This window comes from Sinocyclocheilus grahami, unplaced genomic scaffold (genome assembly GCF_001515645.1).
Source record: "Sinocyclocheilus grahami isolate Dianchi unplaced genomic scaffold, SAMN03320097.WGS_v1.1 scaffold780.1, whole genome shotgun sequence".
Classification (NCBI taxonomy): Eukaryota; Metazoa; Chordata; class Actinopteri; order Cypriniformes; family Cyprinidae; genus Sinocyclocheilus; species Sinocyclocheilus grahami.
The window spans coordinates 297,652-314,327 of record NW_015505959.1 but is presented as its reverse complement, the minus strand read 5'-3'; the positions used below and the strand labels follow the sequence as shown (position 1 = coordinate 314,327).

The window sequence follows — 16,676 nt, the reverse complement described above, 5'->3', positions numbered from 1 at the left end:
AAGAGTCAGCCACACCCCCCTAAAACGGCTCGTTCTAACATGCCCCCACATACCTACGTCACGATGTGGGAAGATTTGCATAACGCCGCCCAAATGTTCACGCAACGAAAGAAGGCATAACTTTGATTCTTGCTGTAGTATTGTTGCCGCCGCTGCCATGTTGTGGAGACGCTGTGTGCTTTGTCGTGAAAGCGAAACTACTTTATTTGACCTTCCAAAAGAGGACACGACTAGAAATCAGTGGTTAAGTTGTATTTACAACACTGTTCCAGAACACTTCAACCCAAATATTCAGATGTGTGCAGCACATTTTATGGAGGACGAGGACTGTTTCCTGGGAGAGTAGCCTACAATGCCGGTGTCTGTTTCTATAAAGTGGGGCAATTCCAACTTTGCAAGGACAGTCTGGCGCTTCTGACTCACAGACTGTAAGTACGTTTTCATATTTAAAGAATTTGCCACTGACGATTCAAACGCGAGTTTTGGGCAGTGTAGTGTAGCGCTTGTTGTTTGTCATTTCTCCGATCACAAATGCAGACATGGTTTTATGTTTAAAAAGACAGTATAAGTCATTATAATCCGCAATTATGTCCCCACTGGATGCAACAAATGCTTCGTTTATAATGGTTTTTATTGGTTTTGTCTCGTAGCGCCGGGACACATGGAAACACAGTATGGTAAGGGGCGTAACATTTCCATCACACGCTTGAGGTATTCGGCCAATCACAACGCACTGGATAGCTGGCCAATCAGAGCACACCTCGCTTTTCAGACCGATGAGTTTTGTAGAAATCGACGCGTTTCAGAAAGGCGGGGCATAGAGGAGAAACAATAATGTACAGTATGTGGAAAATAATGTTTTTTTTAAACCTTAAACCACATAAACACATTTAATTACACCAAATACACAAAATAATGTTCTTTTTAGCAACGTCATATGACCCCTTTAAATATCATTTAATGAAATCACTTTAATTCAAAATAATAGTGAAAAAGTAAAGCACTCCTGAGGTCCTAATTGTCATAAAAATTCGGTCATAATGCAAAAAAGCTTTAATGGTCCTACAATACGCTTCATTTAATTCATGCAAAATATAATTTCTGGTTTCTTCCTTCTCTTTACAAGGTTAAGCATGACCTGAACATGTTTTTATGAATTTTACCCTTACTACACAGCCAGATCCTCCACCCATAGAGGAGTGTCAGTTTACATACCAGCTCTTCCTGCAGTTAGATAACACCGAAAAGCTATAAATGGCCCTTTTTTTAGACTACATCTATATTTCATTGCCATTTGTTTTCATGTTGTTTACACTCATTCTGGCTTCTCGTTCTAAACGCAGTGTTAAATCAGTCCATATAGCACATATGAAATTGTAAAACCACAAAAGCTAAAGGCCTCACTCCGGAATGTGAAGTATGCGAGCCAAAGGAAACCAAGAGCAGCCAAAGGGGGGTCGATAAAATGTCATATCCTCTCGCTTAAAAACCCGAGCATTGTGCATGCTACATAGTGGATGTAAATGCATTTGTACGTGCTTAATATGCAATATGCATTCGTATTTGAGTGAAGAGTCTGTTTTGTGATGTTTTTAAGTGTTGCTTGTGTGCACGTCCCCCCTTCTAAACAGAGCACAGTGGCTTATTCCATAGTGGGAGGTGTAGTTCTGTGGAGAAGTCACCGCAGATCAATGAACTGAGCGAAACAGAGGGGCTGGGCAAGCCGACTACAGCGAGCATCCGTGGGATATATGCTGCTCACCTATTATTTCTCCCCCGCATTAATTTGGTCTTAAAGATACGTCAAAGTGAGACTCTATGACAGCACTGCTCAGTCTCTATGGTTTAAAGAGCCACAGATGCAACTTTACCCTCTTGGATACACGAGAACATAAGAGATAGAAACATTTGGTAGAAATTTATTCATCCATCGGTGGATATTCGGTTGTTAAGGATGATTTTTGCAAATTCTGCCCACACGGTGAGGACGTCACATAATCGTAAACAGGTAAAATCTTCTTTGACTTTAATTGTGGCCCTCATGGTTATTTGTTGTCTAAAGTGGGGTTTTAAAGTCATAATTCAAAATGATCTGTGCTAATGTGTTTGTGGAAACTGTTATTTGCACTTTTATTGTAATAATAATAACAATAAATGGAATGTTCCAGTGATGATTGACGGATGAAAGACTACTAGTGTCCAAAAGCAGAATCTAATCCATAAAGAATAGCTGTCATTGGTTCCCTTCCAATCAAATGCTCCCCTCCGATGGGTGTGTTTTTGTTGTGCTAGCGTTTAATTTGATTGTGTTATGGCACCGGCTCTCATTCACAATTCTATCACCCCCCCCATCAAACCCGTCCCACCAGTTTAAAAATAGGCCTCTATTTGATCAAGTTTTTACGTGTCTCATGCACGTCTAAGCATTTTGCTCTGATGGGAATATACATTCACAGCCCTGCCTGTCTGTACTTCTGATGGACTGTTTGGTTTCGCTGGTTAATCTGCTTTACCCTCCTGTAAAGGTCAAAAGTCACAGTGCTTAATTGATGCACCCTCTCATATGACACTTTTCATTAAACCCTTCTCTATCTCACCCCATGCATGCATGCATTTCATGTGCACTACCAGCCTTGAGCATGTCCATGCCATATTTCAGCCTTATTTTTAGATTTTGCATTAAGACATTTTTTTATGAGAATGAACAATATAGAAACAGTTGGTGAAAGATTGTTCATCCATCGGTTGTTAAGGATTATTTTTGCAAATTCTGGCAGTGAGAACGTTGCATAATTGTAAACAGGTAAAAATCTTATTTGACTTTAATTGAGGTTCTTATGGATATTTGTACAGTTATAAAGTTAGAACACATCCCAGTTTTATTTCAGCCTTATTTTTAGATTTTGCGTATAGAAAATGCCACATTTTAATGATGAGAAATGTATTCATCCATTGGTTGCAGAATTTTTGCTAATTCTTCTACACAGTGAGGACGTTGTATAATTGTAAATGGGTAAAAATCTTATATTATAAAGCCTTTTGGGTGAAATCTTTAAAAGAACATACAAATCATATTTCAGCATATTTGTAGATTTTGCATAAAGAAAATGACAAATTATAATGATGAGAATATACAAGATAGAAACATTTGTTGAAAATGTATAATTATTTTTATATCCGTCTGTTGTTAAGGATGATTTTTTGCGAATTCTGGCCACACAGTTAGAATGTTGCATAATCATAAATGGGTAAAAAATCTTGTTTGACTTTAATGTGGCCCTTGTGTTCTTTAAAGTGCAGTTATAAAGTCTTTTGGGTGAAACCAACATGTTCAAGTCATATGCATAAAGAAAATGCAAATGTTTATGATGAGAATGTACAAGACAGAAACATTTATTCGTCCATTGTTTGTTAAGGATGAGTTTTTGCAAGTTCTGGGCACACAGTGAGGATGATGCATAATTGTAAACGGGTATAAAATCATCATTTGACCTTAATTGTGGCTCTCATGGTTGTAAAATATTTTGGGTGAAACCTGTAAGCGAACATGTCGAAGTCATACTTCAGCCATATTCTTAGATTTTGCATAAAGAAAATAACAAATTTTCATTACATTATGCGCATTTCCCTCTCAAATTCTCCTTACTTTAAGCTATGATATTTACTTATGCTATATTTGTTGTAACTAATTTACACTGAAATATTAACACATCTCAGTAACCACACATAAGAATAATAGAAATGATAAAGAAGCTGAAAAGTAGTGTCTGCATTACAATAATGAGATTTACAATAATAATTTAGGCTACAGGTGTGTTTAATTGTCATGAAAATGAAATCAATATAATTTAATGCAATATCATTTTTAACATGTCAGATATGACCTGCTTATGTTTCCATGCGATTCACTCTTTCACAGGTGACTCTGAGGTGGGTTTAGGTGACGTTGTCATATCAGCACATCGTGACAGGATTAGATGGTGTTGTTGTTTCGACCTGCAGCATCTGCGAAAGCCTCGTGTTGCGAATTGCACGCTTATAGTGCGTTGCATAATGATGAAATTTGATTTATCAGCAGATTGACTTCTTGATAGAAAAGGAAGAGGAAGGGTTTGGTAGTCACTCAAGAGGATTATGCATATATTCATAGGCTGTTTAGCAGCAGAGTGGGATCTCTCACAGGGTGAGGGCGGTTACTTAAAGTTCAGTGTATTTCCAGCACGGATATGATGGGCTGACTAGGTCTGCGGTGCACTGATAAGAAGCCAGTCTCTCCCCACAGAGCTGAATAGTCAAACAGATGCGAGATACAAACAAGCTTTGAGTTCCTAAGAAAAGCCCGTTCCACTCTGGGAATGTGTGGGTTTCAGTCGGGGCAGAGGACCTTCGAGGGGAAACACTGGCTTCTCGTCCTCAAAGATGTTCTTTGTCCACTTGTAGGCCGAGTTTGTGCCTCATTTCCTGTTTGCACGGCTGTTTCTCCAATGCAAAGATCAGATGAGCTGTCTTGTGTTGTTTTTGAGGTCTGTCCTGAAGTCGAAAAACAGACTTGGAAAGTGCGTGTTGTTCAGTATGTTCATTTTTTTTAAGTAAATAGAAATGTGGCACAGCTTTCGGTCTGATAGGAAAATTACTTTATGCGGTATGAACTGCAGTTTAGGATGTCCAAACGTGATGCTGTTAAACCATTCATCTTGTGAGCGTTTAAAGAGATTAGCACGCTTCAAGGACTTCCCTCTTGACCGGCAACGTGACTAACTGTGCCATTTTACAGCGTATCCTCTCAGAACGCTTGACTAATAGCATAAAGTCATTGTGCTCTACAGGATGACGAGTTTATTTTCATCTAAAATAGGAACCAGGGGCATTTTCTCTTTGGTAGTCACTCAAGAGGATTATGCATATATTCATAGGCTGTTTAGCAGCAGAGTGGGATCTCTCACAGGGTGAGGGCGGTTACTTAAAGTTCAGTGTATTTCCAGCACGGATATGATGGGCTGACTAGGTCTGCGGTGCACTGATAAGAAGCCAGTCTCTCCCCACAGAGCTGAATAGTCAAACAGATGCGAGATACAAACAAGCTTTGAGTTCCTAAGAAAAGCCCGTTCCACTCTGGGAATGTGTGGGTTTCAGTCGGGGCAGAGGACCTTCGAGGGGAAACACTGGCTTCTCGTCCTCAAAGATGTTCTTTGTCCACTTGTAGGCCGAGTTTGTGCCTCATTTCCTGTTTGCACGGCTGTTTCTCCAATGCAAAGATCAGATGAGCTGTCTTGTGTTGTTTTTGAGGTCTGTCCTGAAGTCGAAAAACAGACTTGGAAAGTGCGTGTTGTTCAGTATGTTCATTTTTTTTTGAAGTAAATAGAAATGTGGCACAGCTTTCGGTCTGATAGGAAAATTACTTTATGCGGCATGAACTGCAGTTTAGGATGTCCAAACGTGATGCTGTTAAACTATTCATCTTGTGAGCGTTTAAAGAGACTAGCACGCTTCAAGGACTTCCCTCTTGACCGGCAATGTGACTAACTGTGCCATTTTACAGCGTATCCTCTCAGAACGCTTGACTAATAGCATAAAGTCATTGTGCTCTACAGGATGACGAGTTTATTTTCATCTAAAATAGGAACCAGGGGCATTTTCTCAGAGACCGGGGAGGCAGTGACTTCTCAGAAAAAAAATAGGATGAGAATGTGATCTCCAAAATTTCATTACACAAACAACAAGCACCCAGTACTATGCATTTTTTAACGTTTATCTTAACGTACTAATTATTAAAAACGTCAGTTAATCAAGTTTAACTGAAGTTCTTCAAGCATTGTTTAAACTGCTTCAAAACATGAACTCCAATAATACTGTTAAAAGCCGTACAAGAACAAAGAAAATCCAATATTTCAAAGGTGTTTTAATTACTCATGTTTCACTATCCAGTAGTGACACCAAGTAAATCATCTCTCTTGCCTTGCTTTAGCTTGTTGCGTTCACATTAATGTGAGCTAATGGTGTGAATGGAGGAATATAGGCTAAAAGTGACAGCTTTATATTGTATTATTGTATTAAATTCTTCTGAAGTAATTTAAGAAATGCTTTGAAACTTGAAGAACTTGAGGTAAACTTGATTAACTTTGATCCTCGCAAGCAGGGAATGTTCTCAGAAAGTTCTGGCAAGGTTCTCTCAAAGTTATGAAGAAAAGTTCTTCAGTAACATGAATAGAACGTCTCAAAATTTTAGCACAAAAATGTTATTTATACATCTTTTTTTCTTTTTCTTTTTCTGAACGTTCTAGTTTTAGTATTTTAAAATGTTACTACTTGTTTCAGATTTACATTTTCAGAACATTAGCAAAATGATACAATGTTCCCTTAACATTCACATAACCCAGAATAAACATATTTAAAATGTAAACAAAAAAAAAATAGACATTTTGCATGTTCAGGGAACATTTCAGAAATGGCTTTCAGAAACAGCTGGGATGTGACTTAATTATGCATTAAAATGCATAGTGTTGGTTGTTTGCTGAATGTGTGAAGTTGCTGTTCCTTATGTCTTTAAACCAGAAACCATGTAAAACCATGAGACTTTGCTGCCTAATTTCAGAAGTCACAACACGCCACTGATAGAAAGTGCTTTTATCACCCTGTTAAATGTTTAGTATCAGCAGTGTTGGAGGAATCCATATCAAGGCAGATTTAATGTTGCTTTTGACCTTTAATAATCCACCGCTGCCTTTTTAAACTCAAGCTTGTCTTATTTATCCAGTCTTGTGGTCACTTCTTTACGCAGCTGCATTAGACAGTAGCAGAAAGAGCATTTCAATAGGACATTGACCCATAAATGCTGTCTTTGTTTTGTAGACCTTTAATGAAATGATATTTTGTTCAGCACTACTGGATTTCATGGAGCTCAGGTCTGTGGTTTTCAGCACCTGCCAATTTTGGTCATTTTCACTGCTGTCTCTACTTTTGTGTGGGAATTAAAGGGATAGTTCAGCCTAAAATTAAAAGTAGTCATCATTTACTCACATTAAACCTGTGTGACTTTCTTAAACATAACAGGAGAATGTCCAAGCATCTGTTTTCCATATTCGTGAAAATGGATTTTGATTTATGTTGTCACACAAAAAACAAACAAAAAAAAACATTAAAAACTACAAACTGTAGCTTTAGCTTATATGATGGTGTGAAATATTACATTTCAGTCTACTCTTTACACACAGCTGTCACATGACTTCAGAAAACATGAAAAATGTTGCACATAAATCATATGAATTACTTTTAGCACGTTAGAAAGAAAATAAGACCGAGTCCAAAGAGGTTGGAGGTGTGCGTAAATTATGATAATATAGTCATTTTGGGGGGTGAATTGTTCTTTAAATTGTGAGTCAAAGTAATAGATTCAAACAGCAATGCTCAGTGACAGCATAATATAAAATAATATTCATCTAAACAAACCCATGGCACTATTCGCAATATTTAATTTAACTTATACGCCTCATATGCAGTACAAACAATGTTAATATGCTATTATATGAGTGTTGAACTCGATTTAGAGTCCTTTGCTCTCAAATGAAAATCTTGCATTTGCATATAAATTGCACAACGCAGAACAATTTTTAAAACTGGTTTCTTAAATGACTTTCCTCTGCTAAGCCAAGCCATGTTACATGTTTATGTCTTTAGAAACTTGACTGAATTGCGCATACACTTTATTTTGAATCAGAATGATATCTATATCACATAATTCATGTCAAATTCATGCTAAGATTGTCGAATGCATCAAATATCGCCTCTTTTTTTTATTGCACTACATTTATTGTTGAGTTTAAATAGATCTCTGGACTGGACACAAAGACAGAAGTGGAAGATTATTGGCTTTTCCTGGTAGTAAAAATGGATAATTAGAATTATAAATATACCACTTCCAAATTTCACTTAATTCGATGTGTTATGTGCCATTTCTTTGTAATTATTTGTGAAATTTACTAGCAAATCCAACACCAAATTTTCAATGTACAGGGTTGTGAATAAAAACCAGACTTCAGCTTAGATCCTTATTAAAGTGTTTTGGCTTCTTGTTGATGGAACGATGATGAGTTCATGTGACGTGATATAATATCGTGTAAAACAAATGGAATGTATTTTCACAATGAACTTTCTGTTAGTTTTATGTTGGATCAGAAGTTGCGTAAAAGGCAGGATGGGAACACAGGAGGACAGTTTTCTTCTCTCTGGATCTCGTCCATTGAACTGTGTCACTGCTGCATACCAGAGATTCCGAACGCTTCCTCCTCCTTGTTACTTCCACAAAAGAGCGAGCGGGATAATCACAGTTGAACTGCGAGGGCACTTGAGCGGGAAGACCTCCGCAGCTCAGAACATCTGTGTCCATACAAACAGGACGGAAGTGATGTCTTTACCACACAAGAACTCCTTTATAGCGCAGAGAATGAAGCCAGCAAAGCATTGCCGTTCAGAAATTCTCAATGATTTTCAGTGGCGTTGGCCTCGCATTTTTGGTTGAAGCTATTCTGGTTAAATAAAAGTTTGGAATGGATCTGCGTGACATTTACTTGATGTTTGTAGCAGTGGAGCTTGTTTCTATTTGAGAAAGCAATCTGACTCTTTCATACCTGATAAAGCTTGAGTATTTTGTATGACCAAAAATATCTCTATTGCATCCGTGAGAAATCAATCCAAAGTTCCAGTTTTCACTGTACAATGACTTAACTCTTTTATACCTGATAAAGCTTGAGTATTTTGTATGACCAAAAATATCTCTATTGCATCCGTGAGAAATCAATCCAAAGTTCCAGTTTTCACTGTACAATGACTTAACTCTTTTATACCTGATAGAGCTTGAGTATTTTATATTTTATGTTTTACTTAGTTCATGTTCCTTCCCTTTTGTTCAGAGAAATTGCTGAATTGTGCATGTGTTCAGAACATGCATGATAAACCACAACAATTTCACTACTATTATGACCATAAAAATCTTTATTGCATCCATGAGAAATCTATCAAAAGTTTCACTGTACAATGATTTATCAGTCTCTTTTATTTTTGAGTTCTTAATGTAGTAGGCTTTTGTTTTACTTGGCTCTCATTTCTTCCCTTTCGCTCAGAGAAATAGCTGGATTTTGCATTTATACAAAACATGCATGATAAACCACAACACTTTCACCACTGTTATGACTAAAAGTATCTTTATTGCATCTGTGAGAAGCAAAAAATGCAAATGCAAAAGTATATGACGTCCTGTTTGTGTTCTTTGTTTTAGACTGTGGTGGAAAAACTTTAATTGGAGCATCAGGAGTTGTTTTTTAAAGTAACATTTAATATGACATTCTGTGGAGTTGATGGTCTTACGTTTTAATTTCTAAATCTATGCAATCTCAACAAATCTATTCAAATAGATTCAAAAATGCCTTTATTGCATTTGTGAGAAGTTGAGAACCATAAAATGCAAATGCAAAAATATACGGTGTCCAATTTGTGTTCTTTTTTTAGATTTATTAAAAAAAACTCACTCATGTCATTTTCTTAAAATAACATTTAATATTACAATCCGTGGAGTTGCATTGACGGTCTCGGGTTTTAATTTCTAGTTCCAAATCTGTTCAAATTTTGCATATGTATAAAAGCTAAAGGTATGACTTGACAAGTTTTGCAACTTGACTCTGGTACTTATAGACTTTTGTAGACTTTATTTTGAATCAGAACTCTATTCACAGCAGCCAAATTCATGCTAAGATTGTTGTATTTATTAGATCACTTGCGTGAGAAATTGCCTTTTGTTATTGCATCAAATTTATTGAAACGTATGATTGAGTTTAAATGGTTGTCGGGACTGTAGAGAAAGACACAAGTGGATGATCTCAGGCTTTTCCTGGTGGTCCTAGCTTCAGGAAAGGGTTATTATTAGTTCCTCGTTGAATTGCTGTGTGGATCTTGATGATGGAAAGGTGACAAGAAAACATGAAGTTCCTATGATATTCACGACATTTGAAATAATATCATGTGTTAAACAAAAGAGTGTATTTTTCTCAACAAATCTGCAAGCTATATCCAAAGATGGCATGTAAAGAATCTCAGATTCATTGGATGAGTGTTTCATGAGAGAATAGTTTTTAAAGGTTTTACCTGAAATGTGAATTACATAACACATGGGTCCTTGAGGCAAAACCGTTCCCCGTGAGAAGTGCATGGGACTTTCTTGTGAAATTGTAAGTCTCTAGCTCAAACGGTGTAGTGGGGTGGATGTTTTGAATATTGCAAATTCAACCCAAATTATAATGAGTTTTTACCACAGGAATAGCAATTGCTGATGATCCTCTTGAAGTTGTTGCAGACCTACCTAGAAGTTCAGTTCCATAAAACAAGCAGGATTCACCTGCGTTGAGATTAAAAGAATGGCTTTAGGTCTGTTGCATATCTAGCTCGTCCAAGAACAAGCTTTAACAAAAGGGTTCAGCACATAGAAATGTTCAGTGCTGCATTCGCTTCCTTTAGATTCTCGAAGCGTCCTCTCCGTTAGCTGTGCTCCTAGGTCAGAGCTTCCGGCCCCTGTGGACCCACTTTATGCTGACAACTGCTTTCTGAAGAAGAAGAGACTGCACTGCAGATATGGATCACAGCGCTGCCAGATACTCATCCTCGCTCTGACAAACATGAGCAGTGTAGCATTAGAGCTGAGGAGATTCAGTAGGGGTGGAGGGAAAGATCAATTCATTGATTCATCTCTCCTTAAATGATTCTTGTTTGATCCTCAAAAATTCTGAATTGGTTTTAGTCATAACATTTGTCATTATTTGTGGTTATTGAAAAGCAAAACATTATATTGGTGGGGCAGAACGGACATATTTCATATTTACGAAATTTGTGCTTTGCAAAATTCAACTTGCCAAAGATTTGCACTCATGCACTTTTGCTGACTAACCCAACCCAACAGTTGGGTTAGTCCATATTTGACCCAACATTGGGTTGAAACAACCCAGCATTTTTTTAGAGTGTACTTATGGCTTATTTTGCCACTGTTTACTTTTTGCTTCTCTGTTTTCTTTGACCTTGTTCCACTCTGACCACAGTTTGTTTTGTGTCTATCCCTCCAGCCCCCGGTTGGCCCCGCCTCCCACCCGATGGCTCCGCCCAGTCCTGGAACCAACAGCAGCACCAATCACAGCAGCTGCAGCAGCAGCACAGCCGGCTGGGAGCAGCTCAGTAAAACTAACCTCTACATTCGTGGTTTACTGCCAACTACCACTGACCATGACCTGGTCAAGCTCTGCCAGCCGTGAGTACCACCCTATATCGACCTTCAGACGTAAATATTAAGATCAGATACTGTCAGAAGGCTGAAAAATGTCAGGATATAATTTTTTTTAGCTGCTGTATATTGTATAATCCTCATTAAAAGAGTACAGAAATACATGATGAATTAAAGGAATAGTTCACCCAAAAATGAAAATTTGCTGAAAATGTCCTCACCCTCAGGCCGTTCGAGATGTAGATGAGTTTGTTTCTTCATCAGATTTGGAGAAATGTAGCATTGCATCAGTGTCTCAGCAATGGATGCTCTGCAGTGAATGGGTGCCATCAGAATGAGAGTCCAAACAGCTGATAAAAAACATCTCAATAATCCACAAGTAATCCACAGCACTCCAGTCCATCAACTAACATCTGGTGAAGCCCAAAGCTGCATGTTTGAGAATCAAATCCATCGTCTGGCTAAAATATGAGTTTTCTATCCATAATAACATAATAGCAGGAATCAACAATTTGAAGTTAAAAACGTCTTCATGATGGATTTGTTTCACAAAAACACGCAGCTTTTGACTTCTCAAGATGTTAACTGATGGACTGGAGTGGTGTGGATTACTTGTGGATACTTGTGATGTTTTTATCAGCTGTTTGGACTCTCATTCTGACGGCACCCATTCACTGCAGAAGATCCACTGGGTGAGCAAGTGATGCAATGCTACATTTCTCCAAATCTGACGAAGAAACAAACTCATCTACATCTTGGATGGTCTGAGGGTGAGTACATTTCCAGAATCAATTTACATTTTTAGGTGAACTATAACTTTAAGAAACCCAGCTTTGAGAGGTGTTTTATTTGCTGTAGTGGAAGATAAGATGAAGAGTGTGGCCTCCAGCCTCCCGGTTTGTCCGGATGTGTCTCATTAAGCCCAGTTTCACTGCGAGATGGTGGCTCCTCGAAATGGAGATTGATTACTGTGGCTATAGGGCGAGTGCTTACAGGGTCATAGTTGTAGTCGATTCTCTGTTCTTTCTGAAACAGTGTGCAGTTATTGCTTGATGAATGCTTCAACATGTGGTTGAACGGCTCAGAGGTCAGTCTATCGATCAGAGACTCTGTTCAGAAATGGAGGCACATTATCGAGTGTAATTGCTTTGCTTGAGATCTAAGGTCTGTTTCGCACTCAATGCAAGTTCAGCATCTGTGGCATGGTGCCGATGATCCCAGAAAATCATTTTGACTAATTTTATTAGTTAAAAAAAATAAAAAGGCAAAATTTGTAGTTACAGTGAAGCAGTATTGACAATATAAGTCTATGGAGCAACATTTGCATTGTAAAAGCAGAAATCTGGAAGCTTGTGTGTGTGTGTGTGTTTTTTTTGTGTTATTGTTTATAATATCTTATATACAATAGTTTACATTTTGTGCCAATGCAAGCAATCAGGCAGTAAAAAAAAAGCAGTTATGTGAATTATTCAGTGACAATGTGTTTATTATTCAAGCTGTAAACTTGTAAATTATCTTTATGAAGTGGGACAGTTCCCTTTCATGGGAACTTCGAACTGCGTCCTCTACGTTTCCCCATAGCGACCCCTAGAGGACGCAGTGTCTCATTCCCTACTCAGGGAACCATGGTTACATAAGTAACCTGAGACGTTCCCTTTCATGGGAACTTTGAACTGCGTCCTCTAGGGGTCGCTATGGGGAAACCTAGAGGACGCAGTGTCTCGTTCCCTACTCAGGGAACCATGGTTACATAAGTAACCCGAGACGTTTTCTAGGTTGATGTTCGATTAATTATTGGTGTAATTCTTCAAGTTTGCGCCGTCTCTTTCTGGTATCTGGTATTAAAGTGACTGACATTAGCTATGCGCTTTTGACTTTGAAATTAAAAGATTGGATAAAACTACAGATTTGGATTCTCTCACACTAGTCTCATGTTAACGTATAAAGGCTTATATCTACTTTTAAAACAGTATTTTCTCATGATGCATGATATATAGGAATCATATTGAGTATCAGCTAATATGAAAGATTATTTAAAAAATGTATCATTAGTCTATATTTTAAATATATTGTCCAATTGTGCATGTTAATTTCTCCTACTTTTATATTTAGATTGCAGTCTAATGCTCTCTTAAAGTAAATCTTTAAAAATAGTTGAATTTTAAAATGTAGTTACATTACTAATTTAATTAGACTGTTAAATGCAATCTTTAGCAAATCTAAAAAAATATATATTCATCCATAAATTCACTTGTAGCATCTAAACAAGTAATTTTCAATGTTTTATTTTTAATTTATTTACATTTATAAATGTGTTTATTAATAGAATTTTAATATGGGCCATTGATTGATTATTGGTTATCAGAATATTGGTTATTTTGTAATATTAAAGATTGTTTTTAAAATGTATCGTAATCAGTCTATGTTTTACATACGATTCCCAATATTGAAATGTGCATGCTAATTTCTCCTACTTTTATATTTAGATTACTATAGGTAGCATCTAGTGCTTATTTAAAGTAGATCTTTAAAAATACAGTTTTAATTTAAAAACAGTTACTTTAATTGTTTAAATTTAAGATTTAGTCTTTAACAAATCTAAAAAAATAATATAGATTTTTTTTCATACTTTACACTATAATGTTGTAATGCATTAATTCACTTGTAGCATCTAAAACAATTGATTTTCAATGTTTAATTTGTAATATTTTTTTAAGGCGTTGTGGAGATCACACCTTTTCAGTTGCGGATCCTACACTTTGGAATAAAAACCTTTGTCAACTCTGGACATTTTTAAAAGGACGTTAAAGACTTTCTCATTCTCATGGTTTTGAAAGTGCTTCATAAATAAAAGTTGAGTTGAGTTTAATTGATTTATTCATTACTTATTATAAATGTATTTATTAATATAATTTTAATATGGGCCATTAATTGATTATTGGCCATGATATGATAATTATTGACTTTGAATAGAAATCAGAATTAGATTTCTGTGCATTCTGTATATTTTTGTGCACTTCCATAAGTGCATTAAATACTGTTTTATAAACTGAGGGATTATGCAACAAATAATTATGCCACAAATGCTGTTCATAGCGCTTCACTTTGATTGAACGCGAAACATTTGGCACATGCAGGATTTTCTAGGAGTATCTGGGATACTGGATAAAGAAAGCGCCATTGGCCCCTCTTTGGTCTTAGTATTGTAATCTCACTCATCCTGGCACTGCGGCTCAATGAACTCTCATATTTCGGTCATTGGGTGTCAAGGGCTGAAGGGTGACTTTCCCCTCTAAGAGGTCTGGGATGAATGCCATCAATAAAAGATGAGGCATATGCTGTGTCTCTCTGAGCCTATTGGGTGATTTGAAGTGATTTTCAAGCAGAATCACAGGACCGGTCCTCAGAGGACTCCTGTGAGTGAAGGCGCTAAGATGATTGACAGATAGACCGTACTGCATTACTGCAGACTGAAATAACACTTATGAACAGAACAATCCAATGTGAAAAAGAGCATGGTGTTGTGAGTCTGAATTAGGGTGGGTGGGATGACCAAACGCTATGAGTAATTACAGTATTATATCACAGTAGCTCGTCATGTTTGCCGAATTCAATGCAAAAAATATTATATATTAAATATATATGAATTAATTATTTAATTTGAATCAACTAACTACAAAAAGTTGTCAATGCTTGGTTATTTAATGTGTATATTTTGTAGGACAGTTAGTTGCATTAAATTAAATAACACAGGAAAGGTGCTTTGTTTTTTATTTTCATTTTTGCATCGCTGCATTTTCATTTCATTTTTCAAAACAAATACTTCATTATGTAATTTACAAATGAAAGGTGTGTCATATCATTTGGTTATTCTTACATATTTGGCTTTTGTTTGGATTTGAAACCGTATTATGAAACAATTGTTTGAAAAACCCAAATAATCAATTCTATAATTTACAAATTAAAGGTGCTTCGTCTCATTTTATTTTAATTTTTATTTGGATTTTGGTTGGATTTGAAGTCTGAAAATAGTGCAAAAACAGCTTCACATTATGAAACAAACAAGTTTTCAATTATATAATTTATAAATGAAAGATGAATTTCATTTTTATTTGGATCTTGATTGGATTTGAAGTCTGAAATTAGTGCAAAAACAGATTTGCATAATGAAACAATTGAATAAAAACAAAACAAATACTCAATTCTATCTTTTACAAATGAAACGTGCTTCATCTCTATTTATTATTTTCAGTTTTATTTGGATTGTGATTAGATTTGAAGTCTGAAATTAGTGCAAAAACAGCTTTACATTATGAAACACTTGAGTTAAAAACTAAATTACTCAAAACAGTAAAAGTAATATTATAAAAGAGTTCAGGCTCTAAATTCTGATCTACATTGGAAACAGTTGTGAAGCACATCAGTTGAATTCTATATTAATGCGAGACTTTGCAACTGTGAACCACTAAACACTGCTTTTTGTTGTGCAAAACACTCCTCAATAACAAATTCTTCCTCTTGATTTATTTAGGACACATCCCGCTCTGAATTTTTGAGTGCTCTATATTTGTTCTGTGCTGTCACATGTAAATTGAGTAAAGCAGTCCAGCCAGCAAATCATGATGTAAAGGGTGTAGAAAAGTATTCAAAAGTCAGACATGTTTGTGTGGTCATATTGCATGTATCGCTCTCCCACCCAGCTCAAACTCTAAGAACAAGCGTAAGATGGATTGTTTCAAAGGACCACGAGGTTTGTTTTGGTGCATCACTGTGGCAGAAGCACAGAATGATCCAGTTACTGAACCACGGATGTGTGACTGGATGAAAGACCACTGATGTGACTTTGAAGTCTCATTTTCCTCCTCTGAGCCCTTCATCAAACTTCCTCCCACTTATGTGCGCGCGCACACACACACACACACCTACCTTAAAAACATGGCCATTGTGTTTCCTAACTAGGATCTGATTATTAAAGAATGAAAGCAGGACTCAACTATGTGTGTGTGTGTGTGCGTGTACATATATATGGTGGCAGATTTGAGCTTTCTCTACCAATATATATATTTAATTACATTACATTATGAATTTATATTATTAGTGTTTACTATCTAGGATATGAGAGTTAAAAAACGAAAGAAGCGCTCAGCTATGTGTGTGTGTGTGTGTGTGTGTGTGTGTGTGTGTGTGTGTGTGTGTGTGTGTGTGTGTGTGTGTGTGTGCGTGTGTGCGTGTGTACATATATATGGTGGCAGATTTGAGCTTTCTCTACCAATATATATATTTAAATACATTACATTATGAATTTATATTATTATTTATATATTGTATTATTTTCTAAATAAATAGTTAAGTAGTGATAAATAAAGTAGTAATAACTTAATAAATATATAAATATTAAGTGTGTATGTATGTGTGTATA

At 36.4% G+C, this 16,676-nt stretch overlaps 1 protein-coding gene across 2 annotated transcripts in view; it reads left to right on the top strand.

The window, feature by feature from the left end:
* LOC107561566 (RNA-binding motif, single-stranded-interacting protein 1-like) overlaps window positions 1–16,676 on the top strand; it is a 70,993-nt gene that overhangs the window by 16,937 nt on the left and 37,380 nt on the right. The window contains exons 1-2 of one of the 2 annotated variants that reach the window (XM_016246038.1): window positions 1,715–2,008; window positions 11,103–11,284. In XM_016246038.1, the coding sequence (XP_016101524.1) occupies window positions 1,955–2,008; window positions 11,103–11,284 (236 nt within the window). In that variant the 5' untranslated portion in view covers window positions 1,715–1,954. Of the gene's footprint in view, window positions 1–1,714; window positions 2,009–11,102; window positions 11,285–16,676 lie in introns of those variants that run through there. The other variant, XM_016246037.1, reaches the window with a different exon arrangement.